The sequence below is a fragment of the Electrona antarctica genome (genome assembly GCF_951216825.1).
Source record: "Electrona antarctica genome assembly, chromosome: 4".
Lineage (NCBI taxonomy): Eukaryota > Metazoa > Chordata > Actinopteri > Myctophiformes > Myctophidae > Electrona > Electrona antarctica.
Window position 1 is genome coordinate 7960208 of NC_136809.1, and position 26763 is coordinate 7986970.

A 26763-nucleotide genomic window follows, 5' to 3' on the forward strand; every position below is an offset into this window, starting at 1 on the left:
TGGGTCAAAGCACGTGACTCCCATTGGTAATACATTGGGCGGCCATGACACTACCCAACGAGCATCCAACGAGCATCCAACGAGCACAGAATTGCATGAAAGGTGTGAGCTCAGCCTAAGGGGGTAGGGTAAGTGCTATGGGCCATGGTGGCCCAGTAAAGTACAACTACCTCAAAATTGTATTTAAGTACAGTATATGTTAAGTAAATGTACTTAGTTACTTTCCACACTGCTTTTTAGTCACCCGTCAGTCTGCAGATATTCAAGTAGCACCTGGAGACGGGTACACCCCTCGTGGAGACGACACCGCCGTTTTGGTTTTTTTAATCTATGGATTGTGTTATAATATGCAGGTTGCAGGTGCACATAATTATTGTCATTACACTCAAAAACCAAACACAAAAAGGGAGGATTTATATTTAACCAATCCCAAATTTATTTCGTTATTTTCATTTAAATATACAATTCTACTCGTACAATCATTCGGTTGGAATAAAAAGTTCAAGATGCATACATAAGAAAAGCCAAACAGCACCGAGCATGTGCTGTATTGTCCTCCATCTTTTTTTCTTTCTCATATACTGCGATGTAAAAGGGAAGGACAATGTCACTTGCCACAATGTTCCCAAGAGCAAGCTTATTTAAATACATGTCAAACAACAAATACATTCATTGTTGCAAGAAATCCTATTTTTGACAGAATTCAGTCACGCTGAAATGATGCGGAGAAGAATCTGTGTAAGAAACCGTAAACTTAGCAGGTTACATTCAAGCGATGTGACTTTTTTTTTTTTGTCTTTCTACAATTTGTGTTCAAGTTTTGACAATATTCTCTTCTTAAGCCTTTCATTAATATCTCTTTTGAAAGGGTTTTGGCAGTAGTGAGAGTTGAAGACACTGGGTTTCACTTCCCAATTTGGTTATTTGGTTATAGAACACAACACAAAGTATAAGAAGTGACCTGTAAGAGTCAAGTTTTTACTCAAAGTGAAATGAACACACAGAATGTTGCTGCGTAGGGTCAAATGGGAGATAGAATCCTTTAGAAATCAGATCATTAGCCTGGTGTATGAAACTAATAAAGGTATTTCACGGCAGTGCAAGCACTTGCCTGTGTTAGCAAACAACTGAAAAGGCAAGGCTTGGGACAGTGTCCCAGATCAGGAATAACATGTCCCAGATCAGGAATAACATGTCCCAGATCAGGAATAACATGTCCCAGATCAGGAATAACATGTCCCAGATCAGGAATAACATGTCCCAGATCAGGAATAACATGTCCAAGATCAGGAATAACATGTCCCAGATCAGGAATAACATGTCCCAGATCTCTGAAACCTGGTCCCAAGGCTTGGGACAGTGTCCCAGATCAGGAATAACATGTCCCAGATCAGGAATAACATGTCCCAGATCAGGAATAACATGTCCCAGATCAGGAATAACATGTCCCAGATCTCTGAAACCTGGTCCTAGTCATTTCAAAGAATCCCCAAATACTCGTAGACCCTCAAGTCTTTCAGTAGATGGTGGAATAAGACGCGCACGTTCTTTGGCTGCAGGCCCTCAGCGAGAGACCACGCAAGAGGCTTTAGTAGTGGGTAGAGACCACGCAAGGCCCTCAGCGAGAGACCACGCAAGGCCCTCAGCGAGAGACCACGCAAGGCCCTCAGCGAGAGACCACGCAAGGCCCTCAGCGAGAGACCACGCAAGAGGCTTTAGTAGTGGGTACTTTGGGAGGGCAAAGGAAAACACACCCCCACCCTCCTTTCTGCATAACAATAAACAAAGCCAACGTGTGTAAAAAGCCGAACCACCCCCAGTCAAGATTGCCACGGTAACAATACAACCAGTCAGATTGCCACGGTAACCATACAACCAGTCAGATTGCCACGGTAACCATACAACCAGTCAGATTGCCACGGTAACCATACAACCAGTCAGATTGCCACGGTAACCATACAACCAGTCAGATTGCCACGGTAACCATACAACCAGTCAGATTGCCACGGTAACCATACAACCAGTCAGATTGCCACGGTAACCATACAACCAGTCAGATTGCCACGGTAACCATACAACCAGTCAGATTGCCACGGTAACCATACAACCAGTCAGATTGCCACGGTAACCATACAACCAGTCAGATTGCCACGGTAACCATACAACCAGAGGTCTCTATGCCACGGTAACCATACAACCAGTCAGATTGCCACGGTAACCATACAACCAGTCAGATTGCCACGGTAACCATACAACCAGAGGTCTCTAGGAGACACTGGCATGCCAGTCTCTCCAGCTTCCTCTTCCCAGAATGTCTCTCTCTCTCCACTCTACATTTTTTGCCTCTTCAAAGAAAAACGGGGGGATCCTACACCCGTTACGATCTCACAAGCCCTTCTTTTCTACCATCATATGCTCCTTTTCCCTCGATCACACATTACTTCCACTTGCCTTCCCTTCTAGCAAGAGGACATTATACACCAACGTCTCCAGTGTGATGCTACTCTCACCTTCCCCGCCACTCCTCCTCTTTCCTGATAGGAGCACAAGAAGAAGTTTGCGCTATAAAATCCCAGCCAAAGTGCTTTCTCTTCTCTTTAAACCCCCCCCCCCCCAAACACAATCCCTCCTCTAGTCCAGGCCCCCCCCTCACCACCTTCCGACCACTACCAGGAGGTGAAGAAGGGACGTTTGCAGTGGAAGGTTTGCGTGAAGGCGTTGCCCAGGGTGACCACACGTCCCTGGCCTCCGGAGCGGCTGCGCTCCACCACCACGCGGGGCATCTGCACCAGCTGGATGGGGCTCTTCCCGTCCTTCAGCGCCTGACTCAGGTTCAACACCTGGAGGGGCGAGAGAGAGTGAGGTGGAAGGAGTTAACGCGGTTAGACCCGACACCAGATTCTACAAATGTCTTATAAATCATGACAGTTTTCTGGAAAAAAAAACTGTTTCTAAAAGTTATTTCATGTCAAAGAGCCCCAAAATGATATGTAATCGGTCACCGACCCCCGTCTGAAAATATGTTGTTCCAGGGACCCCCACAAGCGATGTGAAAGAACATATATTCAAAGATTCACAACACATTTTCAAGATTTTTGAAAAACAGCAGCTAAAGTTTAAGTTTAGTAAATGGTTCAAAACTATAATGCGACACAGACGCGTCCTCGGGTCTAAATGAGTTAAAGGGGCATTCCACTCATTTTCAACATTTTACTATGTCATTAATATACCTTAGAGCTGTTGTGTGGAAATAATAAAAAAGTCCCCCCATTCTGTGTTTCCTAGAACTAGAGGTCTGAAAAGAAATCATTAACATGGTGAAACACATCTTGATGACATCATCAAGATGTGTTTCACCATGTTAATGATTATTTTCATAATTACAGTTCTAGGAAACACAGAATGGGGGGACTTTTTTATTATTTCCACACAACAGCTCTAAGGTATATTAATGACATAGTAAAATGTTGAAAATGGGTGGTTTTCCCCTTTAAGGAGTAGGCATTAAAGCTAAATAAAATATCAAGACTGAAAAAAAACGATTTGTGAAACAGTGAAAGGAGCCCCGCCCCCACACGATAGCACCGTCTCATAATATACAATGAACACAATGTAAAACGATGACGTTTCAGTAATATTTGTTCCTGATGTTCTACATACAGCCAACCAGGGGAATAAATCACACATTGAGGCTTTAACCTAAAGCAGAGGTGTTACAGACACGTGATTTGGGATCGCACTGGAATAACCCCCCCCCCCCCCCCCCCCCCCCCCCCCGAGGCGCTGCTTTGAGACCGTCTCAAACTGGCTGGCTGTTTCCAGAATGTATAATAATAATAATGTGCTTCCGTTAAAACTGTTGCATAAATAAGAGTCTCTAAATAGATGGATAGAGATGGCCGTCTTGTGACGCTATTTATAATTCTTTGATTAACACTAATTTAGAAGTTCATTCAGTTCAGCTCATCAAATAATAATGAGTTGATATGAAGTGACTCGTGACTGATATAAAGTGGCAGAGTCACCGTTCTTCTCTCCCTCTCTCTCTCTGCAAGACAGCTAGAGAGAGAGAGGAGAGAGAGGGAGAAGCGTCTCTCTCTCTGCAAGACAGCTAGAGAGAGAGAGAGAAGAGAGAGGGAGAAGCGTCTCTCTCTGCAAGACAGCTAGAGAGAGAGAGGAGAGAGAGGGAGAGAAGCGTCTCTCTCCCTGCAAGACAGCTAGAGAGAGAGAGGAGAGAGGAGGGAGAAGCGTCTCTCTCTCTCTGCAAGACAGCTAGAGAGAGAGAGGAGAGAGAGGGGAGAAGCGTCTCTCTCTCTGCAAGACAGCTAGAGAGAGAGAGGAGAGAGAGGGAGAAGCGTCTCTCTCTCTGCAAGACAGCTAGAGAGAGAGAGGAGAGAGAGGGAGAAGCGTCGTCTCTCTCTGCAAGACAGCTAGAGAGAGAGAGGAGAGAGAGGGAGAAGCGTCTCTCTCTCTGCAAGACAGCTGGAGAGAGAGAGAAGAGAGAGGGAGAAGCGTCTCTCTCTCTGCAAGACAGCTAGAGAGAGAGAGAAGAGAGAGGGAGAAGCGTCTCTCTCTCTCTGCAAGACAGCTAGAGAGAGAGAGGAGAGAGAGAAGCGTGAACTCAACTGAGTTCACACTGTTCACACTGAGTTCACACTGAGTTTTGCGTAAAAATGAATAATAACTACCGTCACAAGACGGCCATCTCTATCCATCTATTTACAAATTCTTATTTATAAAGCAGTTTTAATGGATGCACATTATTATTATTATACATTCTGGAAGCCAGTTGGAGACGGTCTGGGCGAGGAGAAAATGACCGGAAACAGTAGGGGGCAATAGGGGCATGCAGGAGAGAGAGAGAGGAGGAGAGCGCAAGATGATGAGATGAATATGAGGGAAGACATGAAAATGGGTCGGACAAAAAATGGAAAGACCGACATGGAAACTGTAAAGTTCACAACAAATTGGGAGTATCAAAGCTGTGTGCTCACCTGCCCCCTCATAACGGACATCTGTCTCTCAAACATGGTTTTGTCAAAGCCTTTATCCGTCTGAAGATAGGGAAATAAAGCACGTTTACTTACAGCAGGAAGAAAGTCAGATTTACTGTTGTTTTTTTGTTTTGTTTTTACATTCATGTGAAAGGTTACGATGGGATCACGTATTCACGTTCACACTAAAGTGGGGTAGATGGCTTAGCTTGACAGGTGGCAGAGCACCACTGTGACGTTCTTTGTAGCCGCCACACGTTTATAAATGTCAAGAGCGTGAATATGAAAGTGGGAATAACAAAAAGGTTATATAAAACTCATGTGGCTGACTGTTTAATAATAGATATTATTTACAGATACCAAAAGTCAGGAGAGGCAGGCACTAGTAATAGAGGAAATACGTTGTTGGAGAATGGAGATTATAGTCATAGTACAATACAATTTTACTTGAATGTGTTTAAATTGAGTGCTACTAGTTAGTTACCTTAAACATTTCATAGAGATCCTCACAGAGGTCCTGGACAAAGTTCATGTCTGAGATACGGGACAGCACCAGGTCTCGAGTCTCCTGAGAGAAGGCCACTTTGGCCTGGGGCAGCCATGCCCAGTGGAACGGGTCTGACACACAAGGAGGGATTCATATTAACATTACAGTCTCCTGAGAGAAGGCCACTTTGGCCTGGGGCAGCCATGCCCAGTGGAACGGGTCTGACACACAAGGAGGGATTCATATTAACATTACAGTCTCCTGAGAGAAGGCCACTTTGGCCTGGGGCAGCCATGCCCAGTGGAACGGGTCTGACACACAAGGAGGGATTCATATTCACATTACAGTCTCCTGAGAGAAGGCCACTTTGGCCTGGGGCAGCCATGCCCAGTGGAACGGGTCTGACACACAAGGAGGGATTCATATTCACATTACAGTCTCCTGAGAGAAGGCCACTTTGGCCTGGGGCAGCCATGCCCAGTGGAACGGGTCTGACACACAAGGAGGGATTCATATTCACATTACAGTCTCCTGAGAGAAGGCCACTTTGGCCTGGGGCAGCCATGCCCAGTGGAACGGGTCTGACACACAAGGAGGGATTCATATTCACATTACAGTCTCCTGAGAGAAGGCCACTTTGGCCTGGGGCAGCCATGCCCAGTGGAACGGGTCTGACACACAAGGAGGGATTCATATTCACATTACAGTCTCCTGAGAGAAGGCCACTTTGGCCTGGGGCAGCCATGCCCAGTGGAACGGGTCTGACACACAAGGAGGGATTCATATTCACATTACAGTCTCCTGAGAGAAGGCCACTTTGGCCTGGGGCAGCCATGCCCAGTGGAACGGGTCTGACACACAAGGAGGGATTCATATTCACATTACAGTCTCCTGAGAGAAGGCCACTTTGGCCTGGGGCAGCCATGCCCAGTGGAACGGGTCTGACACACAAGGAGGGATTCATTCATATTCACATTACAACATTCCAAAACATGAAATGCCACTTCACCCCTTTTGCAACCAGATCTTATTTGAATGATGTGTGGGAGACAAGAAACACTTTCCTGGGGGGTTTTATGTGGGTAATTTGTGTTTTTATATATTTTAGTATTTCAAAGTGTCAGTGATGTCATGGACACTGACTGGTCCCTCTGCTGGATTACTACAATGACCATAATGCTTTGCTGCACTCACCCCACATTGTGGAGAGGGAGAGGGCTGTCTTACTGAGACAACATGTAGTCCAGGAAGGAAGTGAGTCCAGTGTCCATGATGACATTACTGGCATTTGAAATACTAAAATAGGAAAGTTAATGCATGGGAAATACAGAGATACGAAACCAACTTACAGGCTCTCCATTCGTCCGGGTGTTTAAAGGGGAAGGCGAGGCCGTTATCTATGGCTGCTATTCTGATGCAGGAGTCTGGACTGTTTTCAGGCCACTCTTTGTCCTACACCACGGTTGGAGGGAGAGAGAGAGAGAGAGAGAGAGAGAGAGAGAGAGAGAGAGAGACAGAGAGAGACAGAGAGAGACAGAGAGAGAGATACAGAGAGAGAGACAGAGAGAGACAGAGAGAGAGATACAGAGAGAGAGAGAGAGAGAGAGAGAGAGAGAGAGAGCGATAGAGACAGAGAGAGACAGAGAGAGAGAGACAGACAGAGAGAGACAGAGAGAGACAGAGAGAGAGCGAGAGAGCGAGACAGAGAGAGAGAGAGCGAGAGAGAGAGCGAGACAGAGAGAGACAGAGAGAGAGAGAGAGAGAGAGAGAGAGAGAGAGAGAGACAGAGAGAGACAGAGAGAGACAGAGAGAGACAGAGAGAGACAGAGAGAGAGATACAGAGAGAGACAGAGAGAGAGAGAGCATTAGGCCTCATTTATGCGACCAAGTGTTGGGCGTCATACTATCACTCGACAAAAACCAACATGATTTGTTTTACTTTAGCTTCTTCAACAGTGTAAAGTATGAATCCGTTTGTCATCAGCAATAACTGGCTCGCTTAATCCAGCAGATAGCCGACAACCTTTGGTCATTTAGGAATCAGTGTGTGTGTGTGTGTGTGTGTGTGTGTGTGTGTGTGTGTGTGTGTGTGTGTGAGAGAGAGAGAGAGAAACCATATTTGGATACGACTCTCTGTATATCTCTATCCATTGTATGACTCATGCAGAGCACATGAGATAGATTAGTGATAGTGACATCACCGTGTCCCCACATCTCTCCCATGACCTACAGACAGTATATATGCTGTTAACTACAGCTGGAACTAACGACGTGTCTGTCTGTGTGAACCAGGTTAACTACAGCTGGAACTAACAACGTGTCTGTCTGTGTGAACCAGGTTAACTACAGCTGGAACTAGCAACGTGTCTGTCTGTGTGAACCAGGTTAACTACAGCTGGAACTAACAACGTGTCTGTCTGTGTGAACCAGGTTAACTACAGCTGGAACTAACAACGTGTCTGTCTGTGTGAACCAGGTTAACTACAGCTGGAACTAACAACGTGTCTGTCTGTGTGAACCAGGTTAACTACAGCTGGAACTAACGACGTGTCTGTCTGTGTGAACCAGGTTAACTACAGCTGGAACTAACGACGTGTCTGTCTGTGTGAACCAGGTTAACTACAGCTGGAACTAACAACGTGTCTGTCAGTGTGAACCAGGTTAACTACAGCTGGAACTAACGACGTGTCTGTCTGTGTGAACCAGGTTAACTACAGCTGGAACTAACGACGTGTCTGTCTGTGTGAACCAGGTTAACTACAGCTGGAACTAACGACGTGTCTGTCTGTGTGAACCAGGTTAACTACAGCTGGAACTAACAACGTGTCTGTCTGTGTGAACCAGGTTAACTACAGCTGGAACTAACGTGTCTGTCTGTGTGAACCAGGTCTCACCTTGTCTCCCTCTCCTCGCTTCTCATACTTGACCAACCAGTTGTCGTTCCCTCGATCTGGGGAAGGAGAATTATTTGTATTTTTAACCCATTTATACATGACATCTTTTTTTTTAAAATGTCTTCTAAATCATGAAAGTTTTCTGAAATACCCATTTCAGTGGTGCTCAATATTTCATGCCAAGGACCCCCAAAAATATATGTAATTGGCCACCGACCCCCATCTGAAAACATGTTGTTCCAGGGACCCCCCAGAAGCAAAGATTTGAGTTAAAACGTTCGCTCTGAAAGAATATATATATTCAAAGATTTGCGCCACATTTTCACGATTTTTCAAAAATAGCAGACCTACAAGCTCGTAGGGCGGCACTCGGTGCCGCGCTATGAGCTTGTAGATCTGCTATTTTTCAATAGCTAAAGTGTAACATAATGCTTAAAACACCAAAAGGGGTTCCCGCCCAGAATGGGTTAAGAAATAAAAGGACATAGAGATAATAAATAGTTAGTGTCTGGGAGGAGCACCGAACTATAAAAGTGTTTCAGAATGGAAGTTAGTATTGGGCGACAGCTCTGCATGCCCTTGAGCTAAACAACACATTTCCTGATTCCGTCTTCACACACACACACACACACACACACACACACACACACACACACACACACACACACACACACACACACACACACACACACACACACACACACACACACACACACACACACACACACACACACACACACACACACACACACACACACACACACACACACACACACACACACACACACACACACACACACACACACACACACACACACACACACACACACACACACACACACACACACACACACACACACACACACCTCCCATGAATGAAGAAACCTCCGATGACTTCCCCTTTTTTTCAACCGAGACGACAATAGCAGTAAATGACTAAGCGTTACCAAACACACTGACAGGACTGTTGACGTACTGTAATTTAAATGACATTTACAGTACTTTAAAGTTTGAGATATTTTATTTTAAAAGGCAGAAGTAATAGAGGGTATGCGCATGCATAAAGTTAGTGGCAAATCGAGTGGCAACACGAGTTTAACGTCGTTTAATGCAATCAGATGCAATCTGTTTGGCTGTCAAGGCCAGAAAGTAGTTTTTCCTCGCATAACTTCCAGGTACAGTATGATTGACATAATCAATTCTGCATGTGGGGGTGATAAAGAGGTGGCTTTTGGACTACTGTGCAACGGTCTATCTATGATCAGTATACAGTCATCTCAAGTGTAAACACAGACATGGCACGCACGCACACACACACACACACACACACACACACACACACCTGTGTTTCTGATAACATAGTCCAACACCACCAGCCTCTCAAACTGTGACTGCAGCTGTTTCCTGATGTTCTCCGGCAACGGATCAGCCTCAAAGCGCCTCAGCCAATAGTCTGCTTCGTGGTAACCCCCCACAAACAGCTGAAAGGAACCGACCTGGACACACAGAAGAGGAAGAACCTTAATGAACCGACCTGGACACACAGAAGAGGAAGAACCCGTCACATTATGCTAGAACAGGGGTTCTAACCCTAACCCACAAACAGCTGAAAGGAACCGACCTGGACACACAGAAGAGGAAGAACCCGTCACATTATGCTAGAACAGGGGTTCTCAACCCGTGGGTCGCGACCCCTCGGGGGGGGTCGCCAAATTATTTTCAAAAAAAAAAAAAAAAAAAAAAAGATTTTTTTTAATTTCTCTTTCACGATTTTTCAAAAATAGCAGACCTACAAGCTCGTAGCGCGGCACTTGGTGGCGCGCTATGAGCTTGTAGATCTGCTATTTTTCAATAGCTAAATTATAACATAATGCTTAAAACACCAAAAGGGGTTCCCGCCCAAAATGGGTTAAGGTTATTGTAGCAGTCAATTTATATTGGGGGTCGGGAGGGGGCGGGGCGGGGGTCCCGAGACATTGCCAAAGCATTTCCGGGGGTCCCTGGCCAAAAACGTTGAGAACCCCTGTTCTAGAACACACATTTAAACCTACAAAATAAAGAGGACCAGTTGATGTTCCCAGCGTTGCATTGCATCCAATCAAGGAAACACTATGGCATTCTGGGCTCTATTTTTGTCCATGCTAAACCCCTTAACCCTAAACCTTTGTCTTTCATACTATTTTGAAAAACATTTTTGAATAGTTCAACTAGCCGATCTACATCGACACGTTGTGAGCCTGTAGACTGGCTATTTTAACTATTCAAAAATGTTTTTCAAAATAGTCAAAAAGGCAAACAAGTTTAGGGATAAGGAGTTTAGCATGGACGAAAATAGAGCCCTCTGTCTTTAGGTGAAATGAATAAACATACATTTCTTTGAGCAACCACAGTGTGTTGGTTCTTGTATTCAATTCATTAGGGTCATTAATTTAAAGCTCTCACATCTAGAACACACGTTATCTAAACATGCCCAATCTTGAACACACAGTCATCTAAACCTGGAACATCTTGTGCATACATTATCTAAACCCGTCACATCTTGCACAAACATTATCTGCACAAACGAAAGTATCGCATGTCTTCAGTATACAGTATAATCAACTATTTGTTCACACAGACTGTACTAGATCTAGTATTTCCCTGAACTGCAATACTAGATCTAGTACACTGTTAAATCATCAGAAGCTGTCATGGCTGTTGGTGGAGCAGAGATTAGCTGCTAGTCTGGCTGGATTTTTTTAGGAACATTTGTTCAAATAAAAAACCAAAATGCTTATATAAAAATATTCATTATACCAGTGATAGACACAGACATAATACCAGACATGTTGCAATGGGTCGATTTACAGTGCCTAAGCCAAGAACTGATGCAATGAAGAATACAGTCATGTACAGGGCAATGACTTTCTGGAACTCTCTACCAGTATGCATCACAGAAATTAAGGGTAAAAGGCACTTTAAGAAAAGACTGAAGGATTTTCTTATATATATGGCGAAATTGTAATTCTGTTTATGTCAATATACCAGTTATTGTAATCTAGAGTGAATGCACTAACCGTAGTTATGCTTTAATGTATTTACTTTTTGTTTTTTTGTTTTCTTTCTTTTCTTTTGTGATATCTGTAAATGTTGTAATGTTTTTTTGTGTGTATATTATTCTGTGAGGACCCCAGGAAGAATAGCTGTTGCCAGGTGCAACAGCTAATGGGGATCCTAAATAAACTAAACTAAACTATTATAACTGCTGCACTAGATGTATAGTGTTGATAAGCAAAATGTGAGTGAGCATGAGTTAAAACACTAAGGCCTCGCTCACACCTTCGCATCTAGCATACAACATTGTTGGGCGCTAGATGTAAACAAAGGGTAAGTGTCATGGCCGCCCCAATGCATTTCCAATGGAAGTCACATGGTTTGAAAACATTTTTGTTGTACGGCTTTCGGCTGTGTTTCGACTTCCCCCCTCCCCCTCATACAACAAAAATGTTGTGTCAAACCATGTGACTCCCATTGGAAATGAATTGCGAGCTTGCATCAGCTATACAACAATCTGTTGTGACCGTGTGAGTGAAGCCTGAGGCCTCACTCACACCTTCGCATCTAGCATACAACATTGTTGGATGCTAGATGTAAACAAAGTGTAAGTGTCATGGCCGCCCCAATGCATGTCACATGGTTTGACACAACATTTTTGTTGTACGGCTTTTGGCTGTGTTTCGACTGCCCCCCTCCCCCTCATACAACAAAAATGTTTGTGTCAAACCATGTGACTTCCATTGGAAATGCATTGCGAGCTTGCATCAGTAAACAAGTCTCATGCATCAGCTACACAACAATCTGTTGTGCAGGTGTGAGTGAAGCCTTACGCCAGGGCTCCACCGGACGCGTTGCGTTGCGTCTGCGTCGCGTCAAAAAACGCACCGGTTCAATTTTAATGCACGCGTCGCGTCTCCGTCAACGCGGGCAGTGGAGCCACCCTTCATTGATTAAAAAGGGAACATTCCCTGACGGTGACGGAGACGCGACGCTGACGCGCCTGGTGGAGCCCGGCCGTTAGTCTGCTGCCTTCCTTAAACAACTTCCTGTATAGGTATTTTCAGTTACAAAGACAGGAATACATTAACGTCAATAACATAAGTGAAAATGCATATTATAAACAAAATGTATTAAATAAATACATACATATTTTAACGGAGCTGATTTGATTTGAGCCTATGCTTTACCCTGGTAGCTCTGAAAACAACAAGGCATACATAATGACAGAAATGACTGTGATGGTGTTACCTTGGGTGGCAAGCCCACTCTGTGGAAGCGTCGTCCCACCTTCGGGACCTTCTCTAAGGCATACTTCTTCCCCCTGGACTTGGCTCTGTCGATAGCACTGTAGTGGAACGTCTCACTGGATAGATAGACCACCTGACCGTAAAAACAGAAACTTTTAACTTAGAATAGATTCACACACAGGTTGTGCTCCACTGAATTAACCACTTAAACCAGGGGTGGGCAACTTTACTTTTAATTTTTTAATGGTTTTTTTATGGCTTTTGCCTTTTTTATTTAATTTTTTTTTTATGGAGGGGAGAGAGATGGTAAAATAAATGGTAAATGGTGCATTTATATAGCGCCTTTATCCAAGGCGCTTTACATAGATTGTGCATTACATTCACCCATTCACACACATTCACACACTGATGGCAGCGGAAACCATGCAAGGCACCAACCAGCACATCAGGAGCAATTAGGGGTTCAGTGTCTTGCTCAAGGACACTTCGACACTAACTCTGGGGGAGCCCAGGTTCGAACTGGCAACCTTGCGGTTACCATCCAGCCACTCTACCCCTGAGCCACCGGGGGGAGAGAGATGCCGATGGGGAGAGAGATGGGGGGGAGAGATGGGGGGGGGTGACATGCAGTAAAGGCCGTCGGGATCGGGAGTCGAACCCGCGGCACACTGCCAGACTGGATTACCAGCCAAGGTGCCTGGACCGCTGAGCCACGGCCCAGAGGGGTGGGCAACTTTGACGATGGAGAGGGCGACTATATTGCCACATTGCATATTACTGTTGTAGCAAAAAAGATTACTATATTTGAACTGAAATCCTGAATATTTTGTTGCTATTTTTGAATGCTGAAGAGTAACATTTTTATTTAATTTCAAATGCATTTAGTTATAGTCATGTTAACTTTAAGAACCAAATACAAATACATTGGACATAAAAACACTGGACAATAACATTTTAATATTAGTAATTAGCTGAAATCCCCACTATACCAAATATCTTCCCCTAAAATAGCCACTAGGACACTAGGGTTGAAATGGATAAACCCTATTAAACTAAATGTACTACACGAGTGGTGAAAATAGCCGATGGACAAGCTACGTTGTTGTGAGCTTGTAAAATGACAGGTTGACAATGGTTAAGATGACATGACATACATCTGAATACGTTCAATAGAATTGCTGTTAGAGTCTTTGTTGTACACTTGTAATTGGAGCAGGTTATGGATTTTTGACAACTTCCACGCTCCAGGGGACATATAATTGGAGCCTCACCTTGGTTTTGGGCACCACTCCCAGGCTGAGTTTGGTGTCGACCAGCGAGGCAGCGGCCTCTGAGAGGTAGCCCTGGTTGGGCAACAGGCAGCCTCGACCGAAACAACACGGACAGCACAACTAGAGAGGAGGGAAATAAGGAAACGAAAAAGGAAGGAAGGATGGGGGAGGTCCATGGAGAGCAGAGGAAAACAAATTAAGGGAACGAAAGGCGCACGGTGGTGGTGGTGGTGGGGGGTGGGGGGGAGCGGGGTGTTAGGAAGGAAAGGGAAGACAGGGCAATGTTAAGTGCTTTCCGTTGTTTAACACTTCATAAGAGACATGGAGACATGGAGAACGTGCGACACAGTGACAGACAGCATACCTTATGGAAGTATTTGGTCCATTTGGGATTCAGGTGACCGTAAGGCTCTTCTGACTTTGGTTTGAAAACGCCTATGATTTTCTACAGATAGGCAAAAACACACACACACACAAAAAAACAGAAGACATGAATGACCCATTTATAGAACCAAAAAATGTATGTATGTATGTATGTATATATATATATATATGCGAGCTTGTGCGTGCAAGCTTACTGTGTGTGAGTGTCTGTGAGAGAGAGAGAGAATATATATATATATATATAGAGCGAGAGAGCGAGCGCATAACAGAAATAGCATAAAGAGGGCATAAACTTTGATGACAAAAAGAAAAAGAAACCGTCATAAGAACAAAGCACGAGAAGAAAAAGAGTCACTACAAGCCATACTTGGATCAATGCCCTCTCCTAGCAAGTGCACATTACGCCTGATATATACATAGTTGGTGTGCCGGTGTCGCACACTGAAAATACAATAGTTCACAACAGCACAACACTGCGTGCAAACCAAGTCAAATCAAGGTTTAGGCCTGTTAATGTGATCCGATCACACCAAGATATCCGTTATCAATTGGAGCATCAGTGCTGCATTTCAAAGCAACAAACCCCTGGGTTTAGGCTGGGACGCCTTAGCAACAGGAAAGGCCTGTTTGAACCGTCGTTTGCCTGGCATCCTCATCCAGGTCCTTCCTGCACCCCTAGACGCTACATTCCTACCCTCTCTCTCTCCCACCTCTCTCCCCTGTTCATTTCCTTTATTTTATTCCTCCTTTTCTTGACACATTTAGACCCAAGGACGATTCTTAAAAAAATCCTAAAAGTTTTCTGAAAAACGTATGTTTCTATGTCAGTCGTACTCAACCTTTTTCATGTGAAGGACCCCCAGAATTATCTGTAATTGGCCGACCCCCATCTGAAAATATGTTGTTCCAGGGACCTCCCAGAAGCAAAGATTTGAGTTAAAAACGTTATATTCAAAGATTTGCACCACATTTTCAAGATGTTTCAAAAATAGCAGACCTACAAGCTCATAGTGCGGCACTCGGTGCCGCGCTATGAGCTTGTAGATCTGCTATTTTTCAACAGCTAAAGCATAACATAATGCTTAACACACCAAAAGGGGTTCCCACCCAAAATGGTTAACACATTTCAGCCTGTGAAAGTCAACGAACATTTTTTGTCATAGTATTAGTCGACGAAATCAACACTGCCCTTGGTCAACAACTGCCCTGAACAGCTTGCATGTGGACAAGTTGATTGTGTGTTAGATTGCTCTCCTCCTTCTGCCTCTACTCTACAAATAAAAAGAAAATGCATTCTTGGTTAATGGCTACCCTATTATCTACTCTCTCTCTCTCAAAGAAAACAAGACTGGGACAACCCAAACCCCCAGTTAACGGCATGGCTTTCATGTGGATCTCTGACGGGACACAGTGAGATCAATGATTTAAATCAATGTAACCGAATAGACCTGTGGAGCCTGCTTGTGCGTTGTGTTGTGTTGTGTTGTGTTGTGTTGTGGAGGCTGTGAGCTTGTAGATGTGGTGAGAGGCTTGTAGATCAATTTCAATTGTGAGCTTATAGATTGGCATTAAACTAACTGAGGATATGAAAGGAAGCAAGAAAGAAAGAAAAGCAGGTGTGCTTCCTCTGAAACTGCCCTTGGTTGAGGCAGTGGGAGCTCAGCGAGGCAGTGGGTGCTCAGCGAGGCAGTTGGTGCTCAGCTTTAAATATAACTTAACTAATGAACTGAAGGTTTTTTTTAACCCATTTAGGCCTGACCTCGAAATTTAAAAGAATTCTTCAAAATCCTCCAGTTTTCTGAAATAAATATTTTCACGATTTTTTAAAAATAGCAGACCTACAAGCTCGTAGCGCTATGAGATTGTAGATCTGCTATTTTTCAATAGCTAAATTATAACATAATGTTTAAAACACGAAAAGGGGTTCCCGCCCAAAATGGGTATTCTGCTCTGAAGAAGGCTACGGGTGAAACGCGTCAGCGTTCTCAACAAAATGAGAAATTGCATCTGAGCCAGACTTTTAATACTTTGTTGGTTTATTAATTGACGATATGAATGTCTGTGTACCTGTTTCAGTCTGCCATATATCTCCGGTAGCGTTACTAGCCTAGCATGTAGCTGCTTAGCTTTAGTAAAGTTAAATGTGACATTAGCCTGCAGGGATGCTGGGTTATAGACTCAGCAATCATGTAACTACAATCCTGTGATATTGTCTCTGACAAGGGTTTGTATGTCTGTCCCCTAGGCCTAGGCCACGCCGTAAAAACAAAACACAAAGAAGAGTCGGCTAACAAGTGTCCCATCCACTCCTCCTCCTCCTCCGGCCACTCCTTCTCCTTCCTTACCCCTTTGGGATCTTTGACGAAGTAGCTCCCACTGGAACCCTGGGAAATCCTGGCGGGAAACACTCCGCTCTCAATAGCCTGTTCTGCCCTTTGGATGATATCGGCGAACTCTGGGTCCTCTGGGAAATGATTGAAGTCTCCAATACTGTTCGCACCTGGGGAGGGGAGGGAATACAGGAGAGTATGAGAGTATGACACACACGTGTGTGTGTGTGTGTGTGTGTGTGTGTGTGTGTGTGTGTGTGTGTGTGTGTGTGTGTGTGTGTGTGTGTGTGTGTGTGTGTGTGTGTGTGTGTGTGTGTGTGTGTGTGTGTGTGTGTGTGTGTGTGTGTGTAGCAGACACATATCCCACCTCCTCCTCACAGCTTTGATGAAAGGCACCCAAACACACATGCAGCGTATGGTCTAACCCATTTTGACCTGAGATCAGATTCTAAAAATGTCTTCTACATCCTGAGTTTTCTGAAAAAGCTATGTTTCTATGTCAGTCGTTCAAAAATAGCAGACCTACAAGCTGAGATGCTATTTTTCAATAGCTAAAGCATAACATAATGCTAACACCAAAAGAGGTTCCCGCCCAAAATGGGCTAATCATATGACATGACACGTCTCCTCCCGTAGATGCAGAACAGTCAGCTGACGATGAGAACCCATATGTTCACCATCAGTCACACTGAGTCACAGGAGAGATGACGGGATGCAGCACAGTGGGAAAGGCATGAAGGAGAGAGGAATAGAGGGAGGAATAGAGGGAGCGACTGGCTAGGGGCGATAGGACTTCAAATCAATATCAAGATTACTTCAAACTTTAGCTTTGATTAACGATTATTTTAAAATAAAACGAGTGAAAATAGGTTTAAATAGTAGATCTAAATAGTGCATTTATATAGCGCCTTTATCCAAGGCGCTTTACATACAAACAAAACCTGCTTCTAGGTTAATCAATTAAATTAAGATTAAGTCAGTTATTGGTTGTCTAGAATGTCTACATTTCGGCATCAACATATTTTCAGTTAATTGCCCAGCCCTACCTAGGAGAGATGATGATGAGATGGAACACAGTTGGAAAGGCAGGAATGATAGGAATGGACTAGGGACTGACTGAGGTTGGGGGAAAAATAAATAAAGAGGACACCACTTATTCACAGAGAGGTGAGAGGAAAGCAAAGGGAAGCAATTCAGGTGAATAACACAAGAAAGAAGTCAACAAAAAGAAAGCAGGCCAGGGAAGTAGAAGAATAGAGCAGAAGAATGGAGTTGACAATATGATGGAGAAATTTGACCCACGCTCCAGGTCACTGGAGTGGAGGAGCATGTATACGCGATTTTCCTGGCCAAGGTGCCCTGCTAAGTGTTTTCTCTTTCAGCCGTTATGTAATAGGCACCTTTATCTTCCATCTTTATCTCGGATAAAGTGTTCCATTACCTACGACGCTGTAGCAGTTCGCTGTACAGTGCAGAACCCTCCAATCTGAATGAGTTTGTGTTGGCTGCTCAATACCCTCACAGCACACGACCGCAAAAAAGCACCACCACACCAACCCATTAAAAGCCAGGCCAATTAACCTCTCTCCTTTTTAACTGAGTTGTGGGGTACTGACGCCAGGGCTTTCAACAGCAGTGACGTGTTTCTGGCTATGCTCCATTTGTGTTAAGAAAGAGAACTGTACTTTAATTCTAAGCAACCAGCCTTTCCCTGTGTAAGCCTTTTTAACAGTCAGGCTAGTGCTTACTGCTGTGCAGAGCAGCCCTCCTGCTGTGATAAAGCACGACTGTGCCCATTAAATGACCATGGCCTGTGAGGTGGATGAATATGAAATATGCAGAAGGCAGACGGGCAAGTAAACACACTCAAATATGACCCACTTGATATTAGAAAGTGTGAGCACAGGACTCAGAGACTACTTCAAGTGTATACACTCAGTAGGTAAGGAAGTAAAATGGCCCATCTCTGTCGGCCACACCGACTGCACATCAACAGTATTGTTGACTTTTATGAGCCTCAAACCAAATCACATGTGTCACCTTATTACCCCAATGGTGCATTCCAGGGAAGATGGTGCAATTCCAAAAGGTGTATGTTGAAGATTATGTTCATGTTCTCTGCTCTACTAATGACAACAAAGGACAGAAGCTGTAAGCTTCTTTTTTTTTTTTGCGTTATCCTTTTGATTATGGTGGGTCAGATGTATGTTACATGTGACAAAGGTTTTTATTTCATGATCAAACAATAAAGATATGAATCAACCAACCAACCAATGTCAGTGATGCTCGATTCTTGCGCACCAATCAGGTTACTTACATTGTCTGCACTTTGTTACTCATTACTTAGCAATAGCATCTTAATTGTATCATAATGTATTACCTTACTTGTATTTACCTTGTATTAGCCTACAATTTGTTTGGACATTGCTACCACAGTCTGGCAGCCACACCAATATTGAACCTATTATCAATACCTAAATGAAGACCTTATGCCCAGCTTTGTCTGTTTGTGTGTACCACATAGTGATGAATTACTTGGCTAGTAGGCACGTTATGTGATGTATGATGGTGTATGATGATAAGAGCACCCCTCACTTCACAGCGATTTTCTTTGGTACAAAGTTAGAAACTTGTAGAAATGTTGTAATCTGCAACTAGAATAGACAGGGATGTCATTTGACAAGTACTGCATTGTCTTTGCAAGTGCAAAGCTGTCATAGCCATAATACTTTAGGTCAGCATTGGATGTTTAAAAGTACCGAATATAGGGTATTCGTATTGCTGCATATGTACTGAATATAGGTCAAAGTCAAAGTCGTACGATTTGTCACACACTTTACCGCAGTGAAATTTGTTCTCCGCATTTGACCCATCTCTTGGAGCGGTGAGCCGCAGCCAAGGAGCGGTGAGCTGCAGCCGTGCTGCGCTCGGGAATCATTTGATTAGTAGATTTGACCCCCCAATCCAACCCATTGATGCTGAGTGTCAAGCAGGGAGGCATGACGCGGCTGGGGATCGAACCCTGACCTATCAGTTTCAGGGCGGACACTAACCACAAGGCCACTGAGCTGGTTCGAGGTTATTGCTGCACTGAGTCTATGGTCGTGCACAACCACCATGCCATGGAAGAGGACAGACACTGCTTGATAATAGCCATGGGGAAATGGGACACAACCCCCTTTGATTCAAGCATTAGTCAACCTACCTGTGGCCTAGTTTAGATTATAGACTAATGGAAAATGATAGAAAAACTGTTCTGGCCACTTGATGCATGCAGAGAAATACATAAACATGTACACCATTTAAGCTGTCTTACGGTTACGGGGACGGGAAAATACAACGAATAATAAATATTAGTTTGTAGGGTATGGTAGAAGTAGAAGATGCACCTTGGGTGACCTGGTCATTTTAAATGTACTTTATAAATACTTTTTGTGTTGAGTTGAGATGCAGTACAGTCAGTGATCTATATACAGTGCAGTGGTCAATGTATGAGGTCTATAGATGCAGTACAATGGTCTATATATATGCAGTGCAGTGGTTTATAGATACAGTTCAGAGGTCTATAGATGCAGCACAGTAGTCTAGACACAGTACAGTGGTCAATGTATGGGGTCTATAGATGCAGTACAATGGTCTATATATATACAGTGCAGTGGTCAATGTATGAGGTCTATAGATGCAGTACAATCATGGTCTATATGGTCTCATACAGATATAGATGCAGTACAGTGGTTTAGATACAGTACCAACTGTATCTAAACCTACCTACCAGGTACAGCCACATGAGCAACAGTGGTCTAGATACAGTACAGAGTACAGTGCTATCTAGATGCAGAACAGTGGTCTCATACAGCTATACTGTAGATACAGAAAAGTGGTCTCATTTTTACAATAGGCGGAAATTACACATTTGTACTGCATGCCCAAAACTGCATGAGATCGTCATAAATGTGGCATGTCTGTACAGGGGAAGCTTTATAAGGGTATCCATGTAACCCATTTCCATTCACATATATTGAACTGACATCTACAAGGACCTTTTGGAAAATGGCAATGGATGTTTTTCCCTCACCAAAATGTAGTCAAACGTTCAATCAATTAGATATTTACATTTACCCCCCCTTCCCGACAAGGTGGCATAACAAGGTTGGTCATTGGAAACCTGAGGTTGTCTAGAATCAAATGGTATCTCTATCTTTGGTCTCTCTCTAAATTTGAGCGTGCCACAGCCTCCGAAAGACAGTCTCGCCGGTGTTCCAGACAGCAATTCTGCAGGTCTCGTAGGGGTAATAAAACATTGGAGAAAACCCACTAAAAGGACCATTTTTGTTCTTGGGATCATCACAATCTGTATATTAGGTCCTATGGATGCCAAAAATCGAAACTAGAAAGACAAAATAAGGGGGGTGCGTGTGGACCCCTCCTGGGGCTTCTACTAGTACTGTTTCCATGGCGACTAAATATTTTTTGCACACCCCCACAAAGTCCGACTGTTAATACTGGCTCCAAACACACCTTGTGTTGCAAATATTTCAAAGTAGGATGGAGATTTTTCTTTTAAGGCAGTCTTCACAATCACAACAAATGTATAAAGTACATTTCTGATATTGGCAATTATAAATAGAAGAGTATTTGTCACACTACACTGTCACACTAAACTTTTTTCTCTCTCTTCTGCACTGTAATTGTTATTTTACTTTAATATTTTTGTTTTATGCGTCCCAATGTCATTTTATATAATCGTGTTTCCTTTGCTTGATGTTCTCTATGTAAAAAAAATAAAGAAAAATGCACATTTTCACACAACTGATCACCCAGCAGCAGCCAGGAAGGACAGGTAGAGACTACTAGAGCCACTTGAGCTGTGTGTCCTGACAACCTACCAGGTACAGCCACATGAGCAAAATGGAGAGATTGCGTCACCTTGCTCGAACACACCACACACGCACTGTACGCGCACTGCACACGTACACGAATATGTGCTTGTATTGTAAACATAATGTCCGAAAATGAACAGCCATGATATTTTTACCTGGCGAGGCCAGCTCGGACTGCTCGGAGCTGTGTCTGTTCCTGTGTCGGCGCTGCCGCCGCTTCTCTCGCCCGCTGCCCCGCGCCGCCGCCGACGAGCTCCCGGCGAGGCACGGCAACAACAGCGCCTCCTCTTCCCCGGAGCCCTCCTCCTCCTCCTCCGTGTCCAGGTCGGTGAGGATGCTCTCGCAGGAGCCCGACATTCGAACGGCGCCGCCGGGGTTCGAGTTGTTCGAGGCGCCCCCGCCGGCCCCGAGCGCGAGTCCCAGTCCCAGCAGAGGACCGGCGGTGGTGGCGGTGCCGCCGCCGGGGGTCCGGTGGTGTTGGTTCGTCTCAAACCGAAACGTCGGCGGTTCGTCTGAGGAGGAAGAGCAGCCAAAGTTGGAGGACTCCTCCGACGTAGGAGAAGCCGCTGCTGCTCCTCCACCGGCGGCTCCGGTGTCCACCACCGCCGCCGCCGTCTCCGGCTCGCACGGGTCGCATTCTAACATCATTTTTTCGGCTCGCTTGAGTTTACAATCAACTTTTCAGCCTTCCAAATCCATTCTACGCCGATTTCCCCTTCTTTTTAGTACCGGGACAACACGAACACGGTCATGTTGTTATGCCAGCTGGATGATCGCCTCATAATAATCCGTCAGGGTTTGCCTGCCTGGCTGCTTCCTACTTCGGTGGCTGCGCATGCGCCCCAGCCACTACCCGGTTGTATATACTGCGTAGTACGACGGTGTGGCTTGGCAAAAAGTCAAGTGGTGGAAAAAGTAAGTTTAGTTGTTTTTAGTTTTTTTTACTTCAGTAAAAGTAGCAATATTGCAATCTAGAACTACTCCGTTACAAGTAAAAGTCCGGAATTCAAATTGTACTTGAGTAAAAACTACAAAAGTATTGGCATCAAAATGTATTTAAAGTACAAAAGTAGAAAGGGGCAAATTTCACAAGTTTTCAACTGTATGAAAAATCATTTGAAAATAGCTGACCACAAGCTCTTTCGATATACCTTTTCAGAGTCCTCGGTGTAAAACGGAACTGACTTTAAACCACAAATGAACGCATTTTCATCACAGTTAAATGTTCTGATGAATTGAAAATGGAGGACCCCCCCCAATGGAAACATTTGGGTTTTTAAATCCTCTTAGCAGACCGTGTATTTAACTGAACTGTATTCCTGTGCTTTATTCTACAAACTGTTCCTAAAGTAATCAATCAATCAATCAATCAATCAATCAATACTAGTAACGCAATGCATGAGTAAGCTACGTGTGAACGTTTTCCATGTATTATTTATAGCATGGACTGACATGTAGCAGTATCCTTCATGGCCTCTAGATGTCGATAGTGATTCACAGAGGGGAGACCTAGGCCTATAACTATATGAGTGTGGCGCACACACACACACGCACACACACACGCACACACACACACACACACACACACACACACAGACAGACAGACAGACACTTTAGCATCCCTTGAAGCGTCAGTTTCTGCTCATTTCCATTGTCTCAGGTCTAAGCTTTTTGTTCTCATGTTGTCATCTGAAATTATACGACAGAAATAGCCTTACAGACACACCGTCCTAGCAGTGAGTGAAGATATTTTTTTTTATTCTTTTATATTTGTTGATGATGTGTATGTTGCTGTTATTTTTATGCTATGTTGGTTAATTTAATATGAAATGAAATGAAATGAAATCTATATTTACCCAGGGTATCTGGGCTAAGCTCAAGAACTTGTTTCCAGCCAGGCCCTGCTCATAGAACACATTTCATCGTAGTGGTTCAATGCCTTGTTCAAGGGCACTTCAGCGTTAAAAAAAAATACATAAGACCCAGGACCACCGTCCACAATGGAAAAGGTCCCCAGGACTGTTTTGTGGCTTTTTATCCCAAATGTGTGACTGTATAGGACTAGGCCTACCTCATGCTGTTTACAATACATTTAAAGTAAATCAAGCAATCAAAGTTAGGCTATAATTTCAACGGGCAACTAGAACATCTATCACCAGAAGTGTCTATTTGTACGTCTCTAAATGTTTTGATGAATTGAACAAGGTGGACCCTCTTGTAAACAAGTGTAATGCTTTATTGGGTCGTCCACTCACAGTTAACAGTCTTTGTATTGAGTGTGTGCTTGAAATGTACTGTAATTCTGCAAACTGTTAATACATATTTCAATCAATCAATCAAGACTCTTTATTACACTTTATTACGTCATAGTGTTACAACCTAGTATGGTTACAACCCAAAATGTTGTTAGGGGCATATTTGCTGTGGGCATCCCACATATAGCTCATTATATTTATTCCTTATTCCAACATATTGTTTTTTTTTTTTTACCCTTGCTTTAAGCCACTGGGGGGGGGGGGGGGGGGGGGGGGGGGCTTGAGCCAATTTATATTTTGACGTTCCACTTAAAATCAAGTGATTTTTGGTGAGCAATATACTGTGATGTGATGCACACACACACACACACACACACACACACACACACAATGCACACACACAATGCACACACACAATGTCTATAATAAGGGACTGTAGCTAAAACACATGCAAATGAGCAGTCAGCCAGCTGGTATCACAGCAGTCATGTGATCTGTCAAGGTGGGGGTTAGGGGGTGAAGGAGAGAGGGAGGGAGGGATCCGTACCCATACAGAGAGGGGGGGGGGGGGGGTGGGGCTTGGATGATGAGAGGGGAAAGGCAGAAGTTCAAAGACGTGCACTAAAAAGACACCCAGACATTGAATAATCCTATCATTTTTGCATGCTCCCATCCTCTCACTCTCTGTCAATTCACAATTCAAAGGGCTTTATTATTGGCATGAGAAAACACAGGCCTATACGTTTACATTGCCAAAGCAAAAAGTGAAACAATACAATCAAAAACAAAATGTACATGTACAATTGAAAGTCAGAATATCCAATAAAGCAATTTCTATGTAGCAGGATCACTCGATGCAGATAGTGCAGGAATTCACACTATGATTAATATAGTCTTTAGGGCGGTTGTGTTATATTTGATATCCTTCTCCTGTCACAGCAGCTCATGAGTCTTGCTGCTGTGTTTGCACATTGTTGTATACTTACTTCGCCCAACAGATATGGGAGTTTTTTTGTCATTAGTCATGTCATCATGTCGTCAGATCTGCTTTCTCTTCACCGTCTCTGTCCAGCAGAATACTAGACTACGCTGCATCCTCATATTCCTCTCCCTGCCTCTCTGGTTCTGCACACCAGTGGTTCCCAAAGTGGGGTCCGAGGGAGCCCTAGGGGTCCTTGAGGGAGTTCCAGGGGGTCCCCAGCTGAATGATATAGTTTGGAACCAAATGGACCCTTATGGGTCTGTAACTCTGAGAGCGTTATAGCCTGAAGTCTGTCTGTCTGTCTGTCTGTCTGTCTGTCTGTCTGTCTGTCTGTCTGTCTGTCTGTCTCTATCCATCCAACACTGTGTGTGTGTGTGTGTGTGTGTGTGTGTGTGTGTGTGTGTGTGTGTGTGTGTGTGTGTGTGTGTGTGTGTGTGTGTGTGTGTGTGTGTGTGTGTGTGTGTCAAATCCATGGACCTGCACACCATGGGGTGACAAGCCCCTGCAGCAGTTCAAGGCACACTGCAGACGTGTGTGTGTGTGTGTGTGTGTGTGTGTGTGTGTGTGTGTGTGTGTGTGTGTGTGTGTGTGTGTGTGTGTGTGTGTGTGTGTGTGTGTGTGTGTGTGTGTGTGTGTGTGTGTGTGTGTGAGTGCACACATGCATGAGTGTGTGCACGTGTGTGTGTGCGTCTGCATGAGAGAAAGAAAGAGCGCCCATTCCAGCAGTCTCTGCTGGCAGTAGACCTGGCCTACCCAGCCAACAATAACGCCCCCCCCCCCCCCACCCCCTCCTCCCTCTCTCTCTCTCTCTCTCTCTATCTCTCTCTCTCTCTCTGTCATCTTCCCTATGGCTTAGATTGATGAGTGAGGACGAGAACCCCGTAGCTCAGCTGATATTATGTTCATATGTGTGAGTGTGTAGCCTACTGTACGCATCCTCGTGTCTTCATACATAGTTTATAATAGGCCTATTTTGTTCGTGTGAGTGTGCATATGAATATCTTCTCAAGAAGTAGAGTGTGTGCGTATTATTTATTCCCACGTGCAAATGTAATGCAGAAACCGAGATGAACACACGATTTAATTGTTCATGGTGCGTTCATTTCTTTCTTTCTTTATTGTTTTTACCCTGGGGCCTAGCTAGGGGACACAGGGAGACCATGCAAACTCCACACAGAAAGGCCCTTTCGCCAACCCCACCTCGGGTATGGGCGCTGATGACGTGGAGGAGAGAACCCGTCCCGGCGGGAAATCGAACCTGGGACCTTCTAGCTGTGACAGTGCTACCGACTGAGCCAACGCGTGCACCCTTTAGGTGCGTTTATTTCTGACCACACGGTGTGTGTTTTTATTGTATACAGACGAGTGTGTGAGCAGCACATGTCACCAACTGCTCATAGAGGTTTTATCCTATACACCTTAGCTTTTAACCCCGGGTTGAGTTTCTATGGTCCATGTTTTGTATCCATTTTGTATTTTTTCGTGTGTTTGCTCTTGTTCTCTGTGTTTAGCTACAGTGTATTTAGTTTTATTCTTCTGTACATTGACCCCCTATTATGCTTCAGTGACCAGTCACTGTACCGCACTGTCTACCGAGCAATCTTCGCTCCTACTCTCACCTATATGGTCATGAAGTGTGGGTCATGACTGAAGAATACGTTTGTGAATACAAGCGGACAAAATTAGTTTTCTTCGACGGGTGGCTGGCATCTCCCTTAGAGATAGGGTGAGAAGTTCAGTCATGTGTGAGAGAGAGACTCAGAGTGGAGTCGCTGCTTCTTCGCCTCGAAAGGAGCCAGCTTAGGTAGTTAGGATGACAACGTTTCGACCACAACAGGCCTTAAATGACGTTCTTCTCGTCATACTGAAACACAAACAAACACAAGATGTTCTGAACTCCAGTTTGAACACTTATGTCATTTAAAAATGATTATTTGCTGAATGATTAATTTGTCATTGATCACCTCAGCATGTTTTCTGGCAGTCAACAGCATGTTGCATTT

The 26763-nt window shown here is 44.2% G+C and overlaps 1 protein-coding gene and 1 long non-coding RNA gene across 2 annotated transcripts; one reads left to right on the plus strand and one right to left on the minus strand.

The window, feature by feature from the left end:
* The first annotated feature begins 418 nt into the window (after window positions 1–418).
* Window positions 419–1787, plus strand: LOC306921917. Its single transcript, XR_013789862.1, has 2 exons — window positions 419–1591; window positions 1623–1787. It is a non-coding gene; the product is annotated as an uncharacterized lncRNA (long non-coding RNA).
* Window positions 1788–2628: 841 nt separating this feature from the next.
* pi4k2b (phosphatidylinositol 4-kinase type 2 beta) lies at window positions 2629–22370 on the minus strand. Its single transcript, XM_079499233.1, has 11 exons — window positions 21679–22370; window positions 16659–16813; window positions 14294–14374; window positions 13930–14049; window positions 12660–12791; window positions 9718–9871; window positions 8376–8431; window positions 6831–6933; window positions 5479–5612; window positions 4995–5054; window positions 2629–2840 (listed from the first exon to the last, which is right to left on the minus strand). Exons 1-11 carry the CDS (start codon window positions 22169–22171, stop codon window positions 2667–2669), a joined length of 1662 nt encoding a protein of 553 aa, XP_079355359.1. The 5' UTR covers window positions 22172–22370; the 3' UTR covers window positions 2629–2666.
* Window positions 22371–26763: the final 4393 nt, after the last annotated feature.